The sequence below is a fragment of the Apteryx rowi genome, unplaced genomic scaffold (assembly GCF_003343035.1).
Source record: "Apteryx rowi isolate R43461 unplaced genomic scaffold, aptRow1 scaffold_28, whole genome shotgun sequence".
NCBI lineage: Eukaryota > Metazoa > Chordata > Aves > Apterygiformes > Apterygidae > Apteryx > Apteryx rowi.
The window spans coordinates 4,534,258-4,554,257 of record NW_020449196.1 but is presented as its reverse complement, the minus strand read 5'-3'; the positions used below and the strand labels follow the sequence as shown (position 1 = coordinate 4,554,257).

At 45.7% G+C, this 20,000-nt stretch overlaps 1 protein-coding gene across 1 annotated transcript in view; it reads right to left on the bottom strand.

Moving 5' to 3' along the window:
• The window catches only part of ZNF423 (zinc finger protein 423), a gene marked incomplete at its 3' end in the record, with an annotated part of 168,282 nt that overhangs the window by 84,567 nt on the left and 63,715 nt on the right, over positions 1–20,000 (bottom strand). The window contains exon 3 of the mRNA XM_026068810.1: positions 16,902–17,102. Coding sequence (XP_025924595.1) covers positions 16,902–17,102 — 201 coding nt within the window. The remainder of the gene's footprint in view (positions 1–16,901; positions 17,103–20,000) is intronic.

Below are 20,000 nucleotides of genomic sequence, written 5' to 3'. Positions count from 1 at the left end.
GAGTTTTGCGTTTTTGTAGTTTGAGTATATAACTAAGAATAAAAATACAGTGAGGAGCAATCTGCCATATCCGCCAGTCCAGATAGCGAGAAATATGAAAGAAATACACTAAACTAGGAGGAAGTCAGTGGCTGCAAAAATCTTACCGAAAGGGTGCTCAGCCTAGCTGCTGTGCTCCCCGGCAATTCTTAGAAACACTGCAGAGGTGACTTGCTGCACCAGTTTCACCACAGACACCAACAGCATTTCCAGCCAAAAAACAATCTTAGCTTTTCTGAAAGGTTTTCTAAGAAACACTTTTTTTCCCCTTTAGCAAACCATGACTCATTGCTCTGTATAGAACAAACAGCCACCAGATACAGAAGCTTAAGTGCCAGAAAATGCTCCACCAGCTCAGAGAGTGTTTCAAGCAAGCGCCTCAGAACAGCCTCCAGAACCACACTCATGTTCAAAGGAGGTGCTGGAGAACGCGCCTGTGTGAAATTTGGCACTACAGCTTCACTGGAAGGAACAGGGAGGTTAGTTTTGGCTCACATCAGATTCTCCACCCTGTATTTTGCTTTGAACAGTTTTAATGAAAAACGCAAAGTGAGATTCAGCTGCAACCATCAATTTTTATCTGAGGTTGGTCAAAAGCAAAAGAAATTTGATTTCTGTATGCTTAATGGTGGAGAGGGAATACATCTCTCCTTAGGAGAGACTCTGTATTTTGAGTTATCTTTGGAAGAGGAGGTCACCAGGAGGCCTATAACTCTTTCACAAATATGCAATGCATGTAGGCAAGTGAAATGTTGATGTGGTAGAAGATGGGTTGAATGGGTAAGTGCATCATCCAACTTGTAGTGCCGGGCAGTGGACAAGCCAGTCCACTTTGCTATTTCCAAAGGAGCAGTTAGTCACTCCTCCCACCTATTTAGCAGCAGCAAAATGAGAAAATGCTGCTCTTCAGCTTGGATAGATGTTTATTTCATTCAGAGAATCTCAAGATGCCTCTAGAGGAGCTATGATGCCCAAATCATTAAAGCTTTGCCTCTTGCCATGATGTATTTTGGAGCTTCTCTAGTTCCAGACYATGACGCATGGAAGGAGAAGGAAGTGGAGCACAGGTGCGGTAGGAGGGAGGAGAAAGACAGCCCACCATAAGACAAGGAGGGGGAATTCAGGATAAGCAAGACAGAGAGCCTCCCTGGACAAGTACACGAGCAAGCTAGCTGCCTGCCCTTTCAAGGGCCTCCAAACACATAAAAGACAAGAGGAGGTTGTTATAGGCCACGCGGACTTTCTCCACCCAGAATTCCACCGATGCAAAAGGCAGCATTCCCTGCCTCTTAAAAAAACAAGTATATCTTGCTAACATGGACCAGTAACATTTATTTCAAGTTTCCTGTCCCCTGTAATATCAGAGAACATACACTTAACTTTCCTCTTCCACAGACTACGTTGAAAATGTCTGAAAATGGGACAAGATAGCTCATAAATAATTGCAAAGCCCCTCCTGAAAGCGGATGAGAGGAAGGTGGGATTGAAGCTCAGAGCCAGGAAAGCTGGGAAGCCAAGGAGCAGAACAGAAGAAGGGCAAGGACAGCRTGCGATACCCCAGCTCCATCTGTATGCAGAAGCGAAAGGCAGGGAGGAAAATAACTGTGCAGGTTATGGCAGGCTTCCCCAGGTGTGGGGGATCCTCAGGGGAGGAACACCGTCAACAGAAAATGTAGCAGACCTTATCAGAGACAGCTGATGTGGCACACTCTACAAGAGCTTGTCTGCGATATCAGAACATCTTTTGTTCTCTAGCCCCATTCTTTCACCTGGCAGCTCACAGATGAAAAGACCTGAGATACGTCCCTGTCACAGGAGACTTTTCCTCAAAAGGCCCCTAAAAGGAAGAGGGAGCAGGGCAATACAGGGTCCATTACCGGGGATGAGTGGCAGAGGAAGCTTTACCCTCCTAATAACAACTTTTTTACATTTCTGGATGTTCTCCCTAACCCTGTCCCCTCCCTTCCTGCAGAGGGATAACAGAGCCAACATTGTCCATCACGTCTCAATCTGAAGTGACTCATTTATTCTCAGGAGATCTGTGTTCATTTTTTTTCAGCCTGGCATCCTAAGAAAACAAGGTTTATGTGATCATATTGCCTGTCATATGTCTAACTGTTTGTCCCTTCCTATTATTTTTGAATCGCACTGGACTGAGAATGGAGGGCTCAGAGAGATATTGAGTTTCTCTTATAGAAATTGAGCTTCTCTAAGATGGGAGGATCTCCATTTGATTGGGTAGGACAGAGAGAACCAAAGTCACGTCTCTACCGCGAGAAAGGCTAAGAACTAACTCGGCAGCTATCCACCCCTGCTGTCATTAGGCAACCAGCACAACTCGTGGCATGTAACAGGCCACAGCACGTGCTGCTTCTTGCCCTGCTTGTAGACAGCGGACGTGAAAGGGAGAGGAGAGCACTGTGTGGGGAAGGAGGGTGGGTGAGCTGGTTTATTATGATAGAGAAACACAACTTCATAGGAAGTCAGATCTCAAACATAAGAAAACTTGTTTTCTGTGCTCAGATTCCCTGCAACTTCATCATACATCAAGGACAAATGTCAATATTTCTCAATATGTAGCCACACGCAAAATAGCATACAGCCAGTCAGGATCTCAATACTGAGCCCATTATTAGATTTGTTGTTAAAACTTCTTCCAAGTATGACAAGCAATAGTAAAGTCATTGCAAAGTCACTTTATCTCCCCATCTCCACTCTCTAGGTCCACATCTTTCAGAAAGTCCTGTAAGGTTCCTTGCTTTGACTAGAGAAGCCAGTTAGTTGTGTATGAGAAACAACTGGCTGCTATTAAAAGGGGACTTTTTACACAAYTAATGTAAGGTTTCTTGAAACAAGCAAAAAGCATGTGCTGAATCAAATGCCAGTGCTCTGGGAATAGGGCTCCCATAGGATCGCAAGACTTAACTCTCAGATGAGTTTGTGACATTGGTAAAAAGCAACTTTCTATCCCAAGTGTACTCTGCAGGGGCATCTTCCTATATCCCCTGACCAAACTATTGAGGGAATTAAGGGAAAGAGAAGGAACAAAGAAAACGTCCCCTTTTCCTGTAGCACCACATGATGTATTTCATTTGCCCTATCCTTTCTGCTTCTAGTGACAGTGCAGTGTTTGTCTGAATTTTTAACAGATGTTTCTAAGTACTCTTGACCACTTCTGTCTCCTGAGGATTGCTGCAGTGGGATAGCTCGAGATAGTAATACAAACAAAGCTGTAAGAGGCTCTCGGGGATAAATCTGTAGACACTGCATCTAGGATGGGTGTGGGTATGGGTCCAAGCCTTATGAAACTGTGCAAATATCCTCTGAAGACTAACAAGCTGGAATGACCCTGCCTGCAGATGTTTTTGAGTTTACCAGCACCCCAGTGAAAAGCAAGACAGCTTACAGATAACTGCAACACYACCGAAACAGTCGGTGAGCAGGACTCGAGCTGAAAGCTATAAAAGCAGGGATATATTGGAGCAGAACGGAATAATGCCGAGGATGATGTGCGATAGCGTGACTCAATTTGAATGCACATATCAAAGACACCGAGAAAGGGCTCGGTCTGGGTTGAGGGAGAGTTTCCCAGATGTCAGGTAGCCCCTGGGAGTAAGCACACTGGAGTCATTTGACAGGTGTGAAGGTACGCATGCAGTCAGAACATGAATGGKTTTTTGAAAGAAAAAAAAAAATCTCTGCTTTCATTTTAAAAGAGAATGAGTATCTTGCACTTACCCTTGGAAAGAAGGCAGCGACATGTGCCTGAGTTTGCACACAGCCTGCAACAATAATCTAAAGCACAAACCGGTCATACAGTTCGCTCGCACTTTATGGCTGCTAATTTACATACCAAAATGTACCCATTGCTACTGCATACCCAGATAAAATCTGTTGAAGCTATTGTTCATGTTTTATAGCAGCTGAAGCTGTTTTTGTTAAAAGGTCAGTCTACTGGCCAGGGAGCGAAAACGAGCAAGGAGGTGGCGCGGCTCCATCCACCATCCCGAGGTCTCTGCGGACGCCGACCACCCGCCGGTGCCAGCTGTGGCGGCATGGGCGCTYGCGGGGACGCCTGCACGTGCCCGCGGCACGCTGCGCTCGCTCCTCGCCAGGGTCGGAGACAGGCGCATCCGTACTGGACACCGCGCTTCTCAACCCCCTTCAGGCTGGCGGCAGCTGGGTCAGTCACAGCAGTACCACGGCCCTCCCCACACCAAAAAAACCACCTATAAACCCCCCCAGCCCAAGGCACGCTTCCCCATAGATAGAGCCAGCTCTAAACACCACCATTCGCCAAGGTGAAGGTATACGCTTCTTCTGTCATCTTTCATATTAGCATCTCTCTTGACCCTTTTGTAAGATGATTTCAAAATTCCTCATTCTGAGAAACACTTGTTAAGCGTTGGCCCGATTGCTACACAAAGCAATAGCTTGGTAGTCACTGCCCACAAGATATATTTAGCTTCGTAAACTCATCATCAATGGATTTGGAAAGCATTGTCGCCAGCAGACTGGAAACCACACGCAATACAAACACATAATAGAACTTTTAATGTGCAAAGAGACTAAACAAAAAGATCCTTGACCTTCTTGCTTTCCCTTGCATACCATTATCCCCAGCGAGACAGCAAATGGGATGACGTTGAGAGCAACAGCTACCATGAAGCAACTTTGGAAGCCAATTTCTACAGTAGTTAAGCAGTTAATGGCGTTAATCAGAATGATAACTTATTAAATTCTGCATTTATGCAAATAGCATTTTGGCATATCACATGGAGACTTGAGCAGCAGAGCTTGCCAGGAAAGGTCCCAACATCTTTTAAATTTACTGTTTTTTCTTTTTAATAACATGCAAAATAATAGCAAAGGTCTATGCCCATGACTGTTGGCACATCAGACAAATCACACTTTAAATAAAAAAATTTTTTGTAGTCACAAATTAATCTCCATCCCAAATAGATTAACGAACAAATTGTTTGATTCTCAACCTTTACGAAGCAGGGATTAATCTCTACAACTAAATCCAATCTCTCCCTTTATCTTTTTAACAAGGAGTTGACATTTCTTATAGACCTTTCTAAAATAAGCAACATTTACTGAACAAAGAAGACAGCAGATATCCCTAACTCTCCACACTACAGTAGCTATAGGATATAAAATATAAAAATGTAAAGCAACACAATAATTTATGGCTGTGACATGATAGGACATTATTTGCATATGATGAGATGAATCAGGAAAACTGTGGTTGAGGATAGGCAGAATTTACAGTAACCTTAGTTTTGTAAAACCTGTGTGGAAAACTGATTGTTTTCCAAAAGCAATATCTGGCATCTTTTGGCTCTGGGTTGCACTTAAATTCAACAGGGATGGAAGAAAGAAGGGATTGGATGAACAACTATGAATTGTGCTTTTAATMGCTTTTGAGATGTACTAAAAATATCAAAATACGCTTATGCACCTAGTCGTCCCTTAGTTGGTGTTGTTCTTTAGTAAAATTAAATTCTGCATGGAAAGTTGCACATTCATTTAGTTCATTCTACGTCTTCGGGAAAATGAGGTGTGAAAGTGTTTACCCATCCCACTTGCAGCAGGATGTTGTGCAAAATGAGTATTTCACCAATTGAAATTTTACCCATATTTTGCAAATGAATAATATGGTTTAAACACAAGCTTTAACTGTCTGTTTGTTGATGTATATGTAAATACATAGGCATCTGGGTACATTCCCTTTGTTTGGACAGAGTGTTCTCTGCAACACAGAATGTAAAAATATCTCTGGAAAAAATAATTGGCTTTTTTTTCTCTCCCCTTTGGGTACAAATTTCTGTTTTTAAATGAATGTGCAGGTTTCCTGTTACTGCGTGAAGCCTTTGCTTGAAAACACCGTCACTGACTAATTCTACGTTTAATTAAAACAGAATGTTTTACATCACAAACACTTTTTTTTTTTTTAATAGCTCATGTCTTCTTTACCTTAACGTGATTCCCAGCTATTAAGAGAAGAAGGGATTTCTTTTTTTTTTTTTTTAATTTCATGAACGAATCCAAAGTTTTCCAGCAACTCTCTTTATGGAGTAAACTTATGCAAGCGCCGAAGCCTTTCCAGAGCAAACAGGATTCTCCCCACCTCCCTCTGGCTTTTCTCCCTACTGAATGCCACRGCCTTCACTCAACCAAAGGAAATGAAAGACAGACTGAGACAACAGCATCACGTGGGTGAAGGTCAGATTGATTTTCAGCTGTGTGGTGCTGTTTTATCACCCTCAGGACAAAAGTTAAGCCCTTTTTTCTTTTTTCTTTTTTTCATGTCTGCTTTAACAGAGTAACTTATTTTTTCCTGAAATTTTGGTTGGGCTCCGTACCACCAGAATTATCAATACTAATGTAAAACATTTGTGGCTATCTTCTTCCTCAGAGTAAAATCCACCGCAGCCCAGACACCACAATATTTCTCCCCGAGTTTCCCCGTTCCCCCCGTACACGCAGCGGCTCCGTTAAACTGCCGAGGTTCCTGCAGTGACATTCGCTGACAGCAAAAGGCGGCTCGGCCGCAGCTGGCGGCTGCGCAGCGGCGCTCCCGGCCGCGGCCAGAGGAGCTCTGCGAGCTCGAGAGGGGCAAGTTCACAAATTGCGTTTTCTCCCCCTCCCGCCTCCCGGCGCGGCCGGGCACGCCGAGCCGAGCCGAGCCGAGCCGAGCCGGCGCCTGTCACTCGCCCGTCCGGACACGCACGGCCAGCGCCGGCGGCTCGGCCAGCTCCAGCCGCGCTTCTCCCAGCTGCAGCAGGACTTGCAAGCTCCTTCCTCCCTCCCGGCTGCGGAGAGCCGCTCTCCTCCTTTCCCTTCTCACTGCGACTGATGCTCCCCTAAAAGTAACGTTAGCTTCCACGCAGCCAGTTTTAGCTGGCCTGCTCTTTGAAATTGAGGCGATTAACGTAAAATGAAGCATTTTGTACCTCACAGCTATGTGCGTGTATCTAGTTACACAAGASCAGCACCTTCCCGCCTGACCTTCACATTGCTGGAGTGTAAACTGGTGGCCAGAAAACTCCAGCAATATTCTCTCATTTAAGCTACGAGAGAGAAAAATCTTATTCACTGATGTTTTTGTGTTGTTTTAAATTTTAAGCTTGTTTTAGATGCATGAGGAATAAAACATTATTGTGACTGTCCCCTGAAGATGGTAATTGATCTTCCATAAAGCAAGGAATACTGTCGGCTTTACTGCTGTGTACCAGAGGCTCTAATCACAGTCGAGCCCAGCTGCAGCGGGCCCTGTTAAAACACCTAATGGGATACAGTTCCTACCTGAAAGGGCTCTTGTAAAACAGAACGGGCAAGAGCCGGCAGCAAAGGCAGCAGCGGAGAAGGGCTGTAAAGACGAGATCAGGCAGTTACCAGGTTGAATCGGGATGCAGTCGGAATGCAAATTAAATAATTGGCTCCGTTCTGTTAAACAAGAACGTGGATAACAGGTATCTTTAGCTCTTCTGAGGCTGCCCCAAAACAGCGTGTTGGAGCAGTTTGATTTCTCTTTTAGGGAACTAAATCAGTTACATGCGGGGACCAAGAAAATGAGAATATTAACACAACATAAGGGGGGAAACTATGCTAAGCAAGAGCTGAAATGATGAAAGACCAGAAAAGGAGTAAAGCAAGGAAGTGGCCTTGGCAGAGGGAGCCCGCAGTGGAGAGCRGGCAGGGATGAGGCCTGTCGCACCGGGAACCGAGGGGAGAACCAGGACAAACCGCAAAAGCCACATCACACACAAGGAGGAGGCAGACAGCAATCAGAGTATCATCATAACTGTTTTTAAAAGGGTCATAAAGACACGTTGTAAATAATTCCAGCTGATGTTCTCATACCACAGCAACATCATGCAGTTATTTTGATTTTTGGYTTGGCTTTCGGCTTGGTTGATTTGGTTTATTGATGCAGATTGATCAACATAATTCAAATTTGATTGGATTACTTCTGGAGTCCAGTAAATCACCTGCATTCATTTTTGCTAGGAGGAAGTGAATGCAGGTTTATATATTTATATTTCTGCAAAGTCATAAAGGGAATTTTATTCTTCTTCTATCTGTCCTTCCAAATTTTCTAATGAATAATTAGTAGATCCAGCTTTCTRAAATGACCATTTAATACAAGTTATATCAAATCTCATTTATTTTAGGAGAGATCATTAACTACAAAGTCTGCGCAAGTGACCTCAGTTCACTGTAGAGGAAGTGACTGGGAATTATGTTCAAAAAATCCATTCAAATGTTTAGTGTAACAGACTCCCTGGAGAAGAGAAAAGCAATGGGCCTCTTCAGCCTTTCCTTACCTCCTCCTCCACAAGGCTAACGATAATTGAGCAGCAACACAAGGAGGAGCCAAAAACTCRTTCGCCATTTGCTGAAAAAGATTTCCAGGGAAGCCTAGAGAAGACATGCTCCCACGTGCTAAAATATTGGTGCCTTCAAGGGGAAGTTCACCCCAGCAGTTATAGGTCTCACCACCACCAAAACCCACCAGGATTTAGCAACACGGCTCCACCAGCGATTTTGTGCATGCTATTAGGCAAGTCGGCAAGGCCACAGTTATAGCTGTTCAGGGAGACGGTCCTGCCTCCTCCCCGAACCCCGACCTCGCGTCCCCCCATGCTGACCCCAAGGCTTGGGCGGCTCCAGGGGATGCCAGGTCTGGGAACTGAGCACACTAAAAATTAATCCTCTTAATTTTCAGCAGTGTCAGTTCCCAAAGACAACACAAACCTTGTGTGAGCATGACACGAGAGACGGAGGGAAGGAATACCCCCTTCAGCAACAGTCAAGATTTATGCCAAACTAAGGAGACTTCAGCTTAATTCTGTGATGATGAAAATAAGAATAGTACTTGCTTATGTCAGAAAGTAGTTGCTAGTCTAAATGTTTTGAAGACTATGAAGTGCTCAAATGCCATAGGAAGTATTTAACGTGAACAGATCAGGTGCCTTGAAAATTCCAGATTAATTTTGCATTAGCAGAGGCAAAAGTTTGCTGCAATAAACAAGAAGTTTAATTAACATTACCTGTATTTTATTTAAATATTTAACTTAAATTTCTACTAAATATATTTTCAACAATTTTGAATTAAATAGGAAATTATGAAATCTAATTTTTAAAACTCACCTTGCTACAACTATTAAAATTATTTAAATGAAACAGCATTCAGGAGGTGCATACCTGTCACCAAAGCTTTGAAGAAAGTCCAGAATCTTTGGTGAAGGTCTAAACAGCTAAGGTCTTCTGATGTTCTAACCCAGCTTTGAGAACAACAGCCTCCCCAGCAGGTCCAGGGAAAGTAACTCCCTTATTCAAATTATTTGACTAGTTCAGTCCAATAACTAGTTCACGCAGAACCAAGAAACTATTTGGCAGATGATAGCTAATTGTCTCATGCTGGAGAAAGGAGCGAGACACCTAAAGGGAGCCCGGGCACCCAGCTCRGGGTGTCTCGGGGAGCCACGTACCTCTGCAGATCCATCCCGCTCGCAGCCTCCTCCCTCAGCCGGCGAGCAGGACGCCGGGCACCGTCCCTCAAGGCAGCCCCCGCGGCAGGCCGCATCCCGGGCTCCCGGACCCAGAGGACATCGCGGGATGCTCGGGCGAGCGCTCCCACAGCCGGCCGGCTGCAGAAGACCAACCCATGCTGGCAGGTTTCCCTAAAGCCAGCCGGCGCCGGGGGTGGAGGCTGCCTCCTGGCTCCCCCAGCCCGGAGCACAGCTAATAACATGCCAGCTGGATCTGCAGACACGCCAAGTTTAATGAGGCTACAACAAAAGCTTTCAAATAGGCACTACAGAATTTCTGCCGGGTTTTTTCTAGAGCTCATTTTAAAAAAATAGGTAGAAATTCTTGACAATGTTTGTATGCACTCTTGCTTTATTTTTAATTGATTTTTAAAAGACATTTATATTCTTTAAAATTCAAAAAAATCATCATTAGAAAGACTTTTTTTATCCCACTACTACCAGCAACAAAATTATGTTCTGTGATGAGTGCTTGAAATGCACTGCTGGTTGCTTTTTTTCTTTCTTTCTTTAAATAAACATTGAAGCCTTAATTCTTTTTCCCCACTATGAGGCCAGAGACCACCTTTCTGTCTCCCAGGTCTCTCCCGTCAGGAGAAGTATTACCCATCTTGCCCTGCTCAGGAATTAGGATAGACATGCAAATGTCCACTGTGCGTCTAGCACCGGTGATGAAGGAGATATTTTAGCTACTCGGTGCCCTATTGGCAATACTTTACCACGTACCTCAGCCTCTTACTTTGGGGCAAGGTGGAGGAGATAAGAGGATTGTAAACAGGGAGACCCCACCACCACCACCAAGTATATGAACCTTCATGCCCCTCAGAGGTACTCTGCCTTTCTGTCCAAGATGGAACTGGATGGTGGGTAGATCTCCTATCTGGTCCCCTTTCTCAGCAGAGGTGGAGCAGAAGGGCAGGAGGTGTCAGGGAGGACACAGATGACCAGAGTCACAGAAGAGCTTCCATACGGGAATAAGTAAGAAGACAAGGAGTCTTCAGCTTGAAAAAGGAGAGCGTGGAGAGGCAGTAAAAGGAGCCTGCTCAGACACAAGTGGCTGGAGAAGGTGGGAAAGAACAGCCATCACTGCCTCCCGCACTGGAAGACCTAGAGGGCATCAAATGAAAGCAGGAGGTGACAAAGCCAAAACAAACAGGAGATACTTCCCCCAGCGCGTAACAGAACCGTGGAGATCCTCACCCTGAAATGCTAAAAGCATACCTGGCTACAAAGAGAAACCTCAAAAAGCGAATTCGTGGAAGAAGAGTCTCTGAAAACTTGAATGAAAGCCACGAGGAAGTCTCAGGACAACAGTTTGCTGACAGCTGAGAGAATATTCTGGGGGAAAGGCAAGACATGGGCCATCAGGCTGCCTCAGTAAGGCCGTTCTTACATATGTGGATGAAGACTACCTGCCTGATGGTCTGCTAAGGGGTAGGGGGAGAAATCAGAAAAAAAGGCAGACATTCAGTGCACCTTTTGTTCATTGCTCGTGTTTGCGACCTGAAAACCATGACAGTTCTTCTGAATCTGCAACAGCTACCAATAAGGACAAAACTCATCCCTTCAATCACTGGCCGGGCATGCACGCTTTCTAGCTGTGGATGCACACCTACCTACAAATAATCCATGCTCTTGCCTGCTTGAGACAGGACAACTCCAATGCACCCTCCATCAAACTAAGGCATTATTAAGAGGCTATGCTATAATGAGCACCCAATTTCCAGGCCACCCTCACTGCATTTCTGAATTGAGTTTCATGTATTAGCTTATATTAGCAGCGGTTCGGAGAGAACCCAGATGTGACCTGGATAACAAAGGAAGGTGCATCCCAGCACGCAGGAGCTTTCACCCCAGCACTTTGGAGGTACTGCTCTCTTTGCAACACTTTGGGTGCTTCGGACTTTGTTCACCTCCCGATTTCCACTGCAGCAACACATCAGGAGGAGAAACTGGCTTTTCAGACAGCCGAGTATCAAACCATTAAAAAACTCCAAAAGGATGTGTGCTGTCTTTAGGAAGCCTTGTTTAAAAGGTGCAGTCACTTTTGTTTCTATCCATTTTCATGCACCTCTGTACTTACTTTGCAGACTACTTTTTGAACCAGATAAAAGTAGATAAAAGAACTCAATTAAAGTAGTAAGAACGGAACAGTCCCTTGCTGATACAACCAAGCTAACATGTCATCCTCAGCGCCTCACTGGGCCACGTGCTTAAACAATGACAGGGAAAAACATATGCTGGTTGAGGAAAGCCATCACCATCGCAAAGAAGGTTTTGTGCAGCCTCAAAGCGCAGAGCCGGGCCATCAGCGATGACTGTCAGCTGCGTGACAGCTGAGAAAGGGGTAGGTGCAGCTCATCGCTTCCCCTCCGACGGGGGGTTTTGGTTACAGCAACCGAAGTGCCTGCAGACGCGCTGGCAGGGCTCTTATCTGCACGCGCAATGCCTGGCTCCCCCGCCCTGCCGCGCTCCCCGGGGAGCGCCGCACAAAGGTGCCGGCGGCGCCGCGCCGGGCAGGAGGCGGGCGCCCTGGCACGCGCTTATCTGCCCGCGCCGGCCCGGCTCTGCCTGCCGGCCCCGCGCCCCGCGGCTGGCACGGCCCCGCGCGCGGGAGCTCTGCGCCCGCGGCCCTCCCCGCGGCTCGCCCCGGCTTCGCCTGCCCTCGCGCCCGCGCTGCCGCCTCCCGTCCCGCTGCGCGCAGACCTCTACGGGGCCGCTAAGCGATCCAGACCCTGGAGGCTTAAGCGCTACCTGCGCCGGGGCAGTCAGACGCGCGGGAGCCCGGCCGAGCGTGCTGCGACGGCGGCGGCGCCTCCAGGAGCTCCCAGCGCCGACGGTGCTCCGAGCCTCGCGGGGCGAATTCCTTCCTCCCCCCGACAGCCGGGGAACCGCAGCCCCTGCCCCGCGCCTCGTCCCGGGAGGGCAATAACACCGACTCGCGGCCCTGCGCCGGGGGGTGGCGACGCGCGGGACGACGCAGGGACCGGTGCCCGCGCGCGCGCGCAGCCCCACGTGCGGCCGACAGCAAACACCCTGCCCCGGGCCCGTTTTCACCTCTGCGCGGCGAGAACGAGAACTCCGGGGGAAATCCACGTTTTGACAGCGCGTGGCATTACTGAGCTTTTCTGATGCCAATTTTAAAACACTGCTACAACCTCTGGAAAGAAGGAAAACTGCATTTCAGCAAAACAACGTAGAAAAGAACAGAAAAGGAAATTTGTTATTCTTTTTAGATTGAAACACTAGTCAGGTTAAGAGAAAGGAACAGACTTCTGGCAAGGACAAGAGCACTCAGACCGAGCCACAACACAGTAATTAGGGCCAGTAGGTCATTAGAGCCACAGCTGTATAAACTAGGTGTATAATTAAGTTTCCACACTGCTTTTTCACAACTGTATTTCAGTTTCTTTTGTGGAGAACGATCCATAGTTCATTAATTTAAAAAAAGGCAACAGCAGCAAAAAAAATAAAATCTCTGACTTGCCAATCAGGTCCAACAAAAGATTACAATTTGGGGGAGGGCTAATTTTGGAAATACAGGTAAGAAGTGTATCTTTGTCAGTGTGAAGCACAAAGTACTACACGACAAAAGCATTAACGAGACACAGTCGCTTGTTGACAAGCTGCTGTATGTGGTTTTCTGGGTAAGCATCCTGCACACACAGTTGCAGGGCAATTATAATTCTTGTAGCAGGTGAAATGCAAGAAAATACAAAATTATACACTAGCATGAAACAGTTACAAGACCTCATTTCAAATGTAAGCCTAGTGTACAAGTTACAGGGCATTTAAAAGGAGCAACTGCAAGACTTTAATTATAAACTAGTTCCTACCGTACAGTAGTTTAGAAAAATCAGCCGCTTCCAAGCTGGCAATATCCATATATAGCTCTGCTGCTGTTTGAAACAGACAACCTGTAAAGTTATCAACAACAGAAGAGGACCTCATGAAATGCTCAGAGACCCCGGCGTCACCTACTTCTCTCCAGTTCATTGATGCGCTAATTTGCTTTAAGGTACTTTATATTCAGTTGAAAAACTGAAGAAAAAATTTTACACAAGGATATTCTGACCCAGTGGGAGGGAAGGGGTGATGTGGGTGGAGGAGGCAAAAATAACGCAATAAAAAGACTGAAGCAAAAAACAGACTAACGCTTGTGGATTATAACACATAAACAAAATGACAAATCTCAGGGCTCTTAAGCCACTTTTCATCGGACAAGAAACAACTCTGTATCAGGCAGCAGACAGTATTATATTGCAGAATAGTTGCTTAATGTATGCAGTGTCTAGTGCTGGCTAAAGGACACAATTATTTGTAAACCCAGCTGTGATTCTTTACTCCTGTCAATAATAACATTGCATTATGCTATAACATAATAGCACCTATGCTATAACAGCAATGTGCAAAAAAAAGGTATAAAAAGGACTGYGCATGATGCTGATGGTGATTATTTAGTCTTTTCTAGTTAAGGGGACATAGGGCTATGAGTGAGTTTTAAATTAATTTTTAAAAACTTAACACACCTACTGTATACACTAAGTACTTTTATTTATTCTTAGCGTATTTTCAGAGATGCTCTCTGTTTAAGGCACTAGTGCCCAGGCTGCTGCAGGGGAGGTCGTTTGTGGGGCAAAGCTGGGAGACGGGAAGGCACGAGGCAGCAAGGAAAGGGGATGTTCTTGCAGTGCAGGCTGCCCCCATTTAGACCCTGTTCAGATCCCTGTAGACACTGGAAACCTGCAGCCTGCAATCACAGGCATCAGGCATGCGTAAAGGTATAAAGGCACCTAATTCTGTCAGCGAGAGAACATCTATACTACACTGACATCAAAAGGAATACCATGCACTCATGCTACAAGAGATGTCTAGATTTCAGCGGTGTTTTGTCCTCAAAGAAACAAGTCTGAAACAGATGAAAAAGCAAGGGGGGAAATGGCTGTTTGTTACTTCCTTACGTGTCAAAGCAGCTGTGTTCAAACTGTATGATAACTTCAGCGCACTGTAATGAATTTCTAAGGGATTCCAGTGAAATAGATGGTTTATCCTGTTCTTTGGAGTAATCTCCTACGATCCTGCAACACTCCTGAGCTACAATACCTTCCTAACTTCGCTGTCCCACAGGAAGTCATTAGTTACGTCCTATTATCAACCTGGTAATATTATCGCTACAAATATTACCTGTATTGATCTGGAGCTGTGTAGACACGATTGAAAACTCTGCTTCAGATTAAGACATGAAAACCTAGCTTGCCAAGAGGTCAGGCTCTGCATTACAACCTCACGTGTGTCAGGCAGGCACTACAAATAAAAGGAGTGCAGGGCAACTAAGGACGCAGTCAAAGAGCTCCTTCTGTGGGATGCCATCTTTAAATACACCACGCTTCCTAATGCTGTCTTAGATTTTCACCCTGGTGGTGCAAGCCTGTTCTGCTCAACTGAACACCACATGTATCTCGCATGCTCTGAACAAAAATTCTTATGATTATCAAAGAAATAGGTGGGTCTGCACTTTAAAGTTTTTTTATGTGACATCTAGAGATATTCCAGATTTTCTCCATGGAAACATTCTCATTCCTGAGTATGAGTGCCATCCTCCTGTTTACATTAAATCACTTCAGAACATTTTAGATCAGGCTAAATAGAAAACAGGCACTTTTATTCTCGAACAAGGTTGTCTCCACATGGAGATAATCGGCATCTATCCCATGTATATGCAGATGGCTATATGGTTCCTTTTTATGACAAAACGTCTTCATGAATCAGCATCACGTATGAAGACAGTAAAAGAAGATGAAATTATACTACCTGCAATCAAAAATTAGCAATGGGAATATTAACAAATTCTTTTGATAGATCCCACAAAAATATAATTCGTTTTACTTAGTCTAACAGAATAGTATATTGAGGATAAATAAAAACTGAGGTGTGAAAATACTGACTGTATCTGTATGAGTAGAATCTCTAGATTGCTACATCTTAATATACGTTTGCCTCAGGAAAATAGCTGCTCCTTTTCATGGTGCTCGCGGACAACAGCCACAGCCTTGCGCGCGCTCCTCCTCGGGAGGCAGCGCCACGAGCCCCGGCTGGTCTCCAGCCCGCGCCGCTTCCCGGCCGCCCCTCGCCCCGGGCCGGCCGGCGTGGCTTCCCTGCCAGCGGGCAGGCCGGGGGGCGCTCGGAGCCGGCGGCCCGACCCACGTCCCCCCCTGCGCTGGGAGCGAGAGCCCGGATAAACCCGGGCACCCGACAAGCCTGGGGAATCCCAGCGGCCCTGACGGGCTTCCTGTGTTTGTTCTTGGCTGAGCTTAAACTTTACTGATGCCCAAGAAGAAGAGAAGGAAACGTGGACTAATTGCCGAATTACGTGGCCAGGGAGGGAATATGCACTCAGGGGAAAGAAGCTGGAGGGTCTGGGATCCTGCCGCTTCAGCGGAGGAACTACCCCTCTGCAATTCTCCACCCACCAGCCTAAGAGAAACTGGCTAAAAATCTCCTGGAAGAGTGTGGAGGAAAAAGTGATGGCAAAGTATTCAGTTCCTGGAAGGTGAAGGATGAGAACCTCCGATTTAAATACATACGAACATATCTGTGCTCGCCCTCCTAAGATTTTATTTAATCTCCGATAAGATCRGCAAGGCTTTTTACTATGCCCATAAACCGGCTTAGCATGCTCCCCAGAATTCCTGCTGCTATCCCTGCCCGTGTGAAAAGAGCCGTGTAAAAGCAAGAGATGCTGCAATTGTTCACACCGGCGCTCTGAGCTTTTTCGTACTTCACAAAAAGTCAAATCAAGATCAGCGTAGGCTGATGCCATCCTCGCTTCCATAAACTTCAGAAGAAAATGCCATAATAACCTATGGAGAATGGCATATTTTTAGGGTGGGATTACAAAACTCACACTTGGAAATTTAATCTCAGAAGTGTCACGTTCATTTACGGGGTTCAGAGGCCTTTCTTCATGGGAGTTTTGCACACTTAAGTCATTTWACTTTTTTAAAAATCTGCCTGCGTTTGGAGGGAGAGGAAAAATACCCTATCTGAAACTTTTAACACTGAAAAAGCCCACAACATTTTTACCTAACATAATTACTGACAGATTCCAATTGGAAAGCTGTTGCTTTTATTTTAATTTTATTAAAGGAGTGAACAAAGGCTACCCAAGGCACCACAATAAAATTACATTAACTGTAAAATTACATTATTAATTCTTTAATCTCACTTGAGGCCTCAAGCTGTTGCTATGTCCAATTACCCAGCTAACCACCTGTCAGAATTGCAAAGCTAGTTTAACATTACCTCCAGGACAGTTGTGTGCCCTGTGTTCAGTCAGGTCTGCCAGTGAATCGAAGTCCTGCTGACAGTTATCGCAGGTGTAAATTGACTCATCCTCCATGTCTTCATCTTCCTCGTTTCTCTCTTCCTGACTCGTCACGCTGTTCCTCTCTTCCAGGGCCCGGCTGTCCTTCGCATCGTGCTCCAGCTCTCCTCCCAGGCCACCTGCCAACGGGAAGAGCACGCTCTAAGTTTTACAGGTCTGAAGAAATAAGAGGTTTAAGAATGATGTTGCACTTATTAAGACACATTTAATTACAGCTGCTCTCACATTATTCCCGACGCCTTTTATTATATTAATGTGGTTTTTATATCATGCGGTGCAACAATTCTCAACTGTACGCGCTACTGCTTGGTGTGAATCCTGCAAACACACTTTTTATGAGCTTCTTTAGTGGGTGTAGAGCAGCAATCTCCAACTCTGTCACATAAACTTGTTAGTGTTTCATCACTTAAACCAGATTCTCAAAGCCTGAAAGACTGGCAAGATTAATTACAGCTCACAAAGAGAAGGCATGTGCTGAATTCTAATTCTTAATGCTCCCCACCTCCAAACCCCAATATTACTAACAGTGAGGAAAAAAAACCAAAAAAACACCGTAGTTCAAGACCCCCAAAGAACAGGTATATGCCACTGTGTGAGAGGGCCCATAAACCGATGCGAGTCAGTCCGGCGAGTAAACCTCGAGCGCTGTCGCTCTGGTCGCGAGGCCGACGTCATTGCACGTGACCTTCAGATTTCTCAGATGGTTTTTTATCCAGCTTGTGAGCCAGGCATGGGAAAACATCAATGTCTTTGCCAAACAAACCGCAAGTTTTCATGAATTAGTGTGCCTCAAGATTCAGTTCTCCACCAGCTCCAGAAACACCCCATTGCAAGGCTGCRTTAGCTGGAGAATCAGCTTTGCTACACTGGGGCAATACACAGTGTTAGCAGGGCTCTGCTACCACCCTCCACTGAAAGCACATGTTTTATACCATCTTCTGCACAGAGCACGATAACATAAATCAGCTACTGTAAAATGCTTTGCAGTTTTCCACGGAGCGCTCGTAACATGACATACCCTTCGCATTGCAATGGAAATATTAAAAATCAATGCCTGCTTGTGGCGTATCGCAGCATCTCTCTTAGCAATTAACTGATCTACACATTTTCAGGTTCTTTTACTGTTAAATTATACATACCTTTCTACTAGAAAATTTCCATTAAGGGTGAGATATAATATGCATCTTAACAGATCAGATATGCCACTTATACACAGAAAATGAATTTAAGGACTTGGATATAAAAAGTATCACTCACTAAGCTCTCTGTGTTGTAAGTCATCATCTGTACTATGTTTATTCAATAAAATGCGGTGCTCTGAACTTCATGCTTTATAGCTTCTTCCTTTAATAAAAACTTATTGTAATGAAAAAGAGCGTAATTCTGGTTCTCTTTATACTACTACCTCGCCAAATAATAACTTACATTTAAAGCTATGCTAGCTTTGCTTAACTTAACACATAATTTAATGCACATATTCAAATTATCACTTCCATTTTGTCATATTTACTTGGCACACCTTTTTACAATCTCTCATCCCAGACTTGAGTCACAAACATTACAGCTCATTCAATCTTTTTAAAGCCCGCATGTCCTGTAGAGCTGATGATAGTTAATAAATCAGAATGTCAACTCTCCAGTTTTATAAGACAGAAACCTATAAAAATAGTCCAAGTATATAAATCTAATTTAAAGAACTGCCACCTGATTCCATGATGCCTGCTTACGGAAAACTTGGAGAAAGCACCTCTGAACTGCTTTTGCTGCCACCAGAAGCAGAAAGTATTTAGGCAACTTAGGGAAGGTTTAAGGGGCTTATATGGCAGCAGTTTTGCCTTTTGACAGTTAACCTAAAGGTCAGCTGAGCGGGCGAGTACACTGTGACAAACTCATCCTTGGTATTGCTCCAAAACTTCGTGGCTACACCAGGGAAAAATCTGTTTGACCAAGTCCAACAAAAACAAATAATTTAGCACACTGCTTTAGGAAAAATAAATTGTACAATGTGAGATAAGAAAATAGATTCCTGACTGCAAAGCCAAATTCCAGAAACATTTTTCAATTCCCTGCTGAACGGGGAATCTGATCCGCCAGGCAACCTTTCTAAACTATCATTGCTTGACATAATTGTATGTCAAATAACACAACGATGAATCGTGCATAAATTATTTAGCAAACGCAGCATTGCTTTAGGATGAGATGTTTTCCGCTTGCAGCGAGTCCGAGGGCTTGCGCGCGCTCGCCCCACCTCAGCATTACTGCCCGTCGAGCAACACTGCCCTCCCAGCCCGCCGCCAAGCGGCATGCTTTGCTTTGCTTTTTTCTTTCTTTTTTTTTCCCCTCTCCTTTTTTTCTCCCCTTTCCAATCCCAGGTGCGGGCCGGCGAGGGCCACTGCCGCGTGCAGCGCCGGCCACGCGCGCAGCTCGCCGGGAGGAGGCTGCCGGCCCAGGCTCTCGCAAGAGGCGGCCGCCAGGTGATCCCAGCGGAAGGAAGTCCCCGCGTCGCACAGGAGCATTACCGGCAATCGCCAAGGGAACCCGCCACCGCTGCTGATCGCTTTGACAGTCTGCTTTTATGAGCAAGAGGGGACGCAACTTGATCGGTCGGCCTTGAACATATACCTTATTCTACCTGCAGTCTCAGGAAACAGGTTTGGGGCTTTTCTGTTCGTTTTCCCTGCAACACAGTAAAAGGCCTGCAGTGCTCTGAAGAAGAAGAGCACTTTACCGTATGACCTACACCGCCTGGCCAACAGTCAAGAGCACGTTATTCTACTTGCCGCTAAAGCTGGCGTTGCTCATGGCTCTTGCTTCTTCGTAAAGGGCAGCTCGTTTTCCAGGCGGTCGCTATTTCCGAGGGGACGCGCCGGGGAAAGGAGCGCTGCTGCCCGAGCCGGGGCCGAGCGAGCGCGGGAGGAGAATTCCCGCAGGGTGCCGAAGGCTGGAATCGGCGGAAGCGCCGCCGGAGCGCGCCCAAAACGCTGCCGTCGGCGGCCGGTGCGCGAACGCAGGCTGCG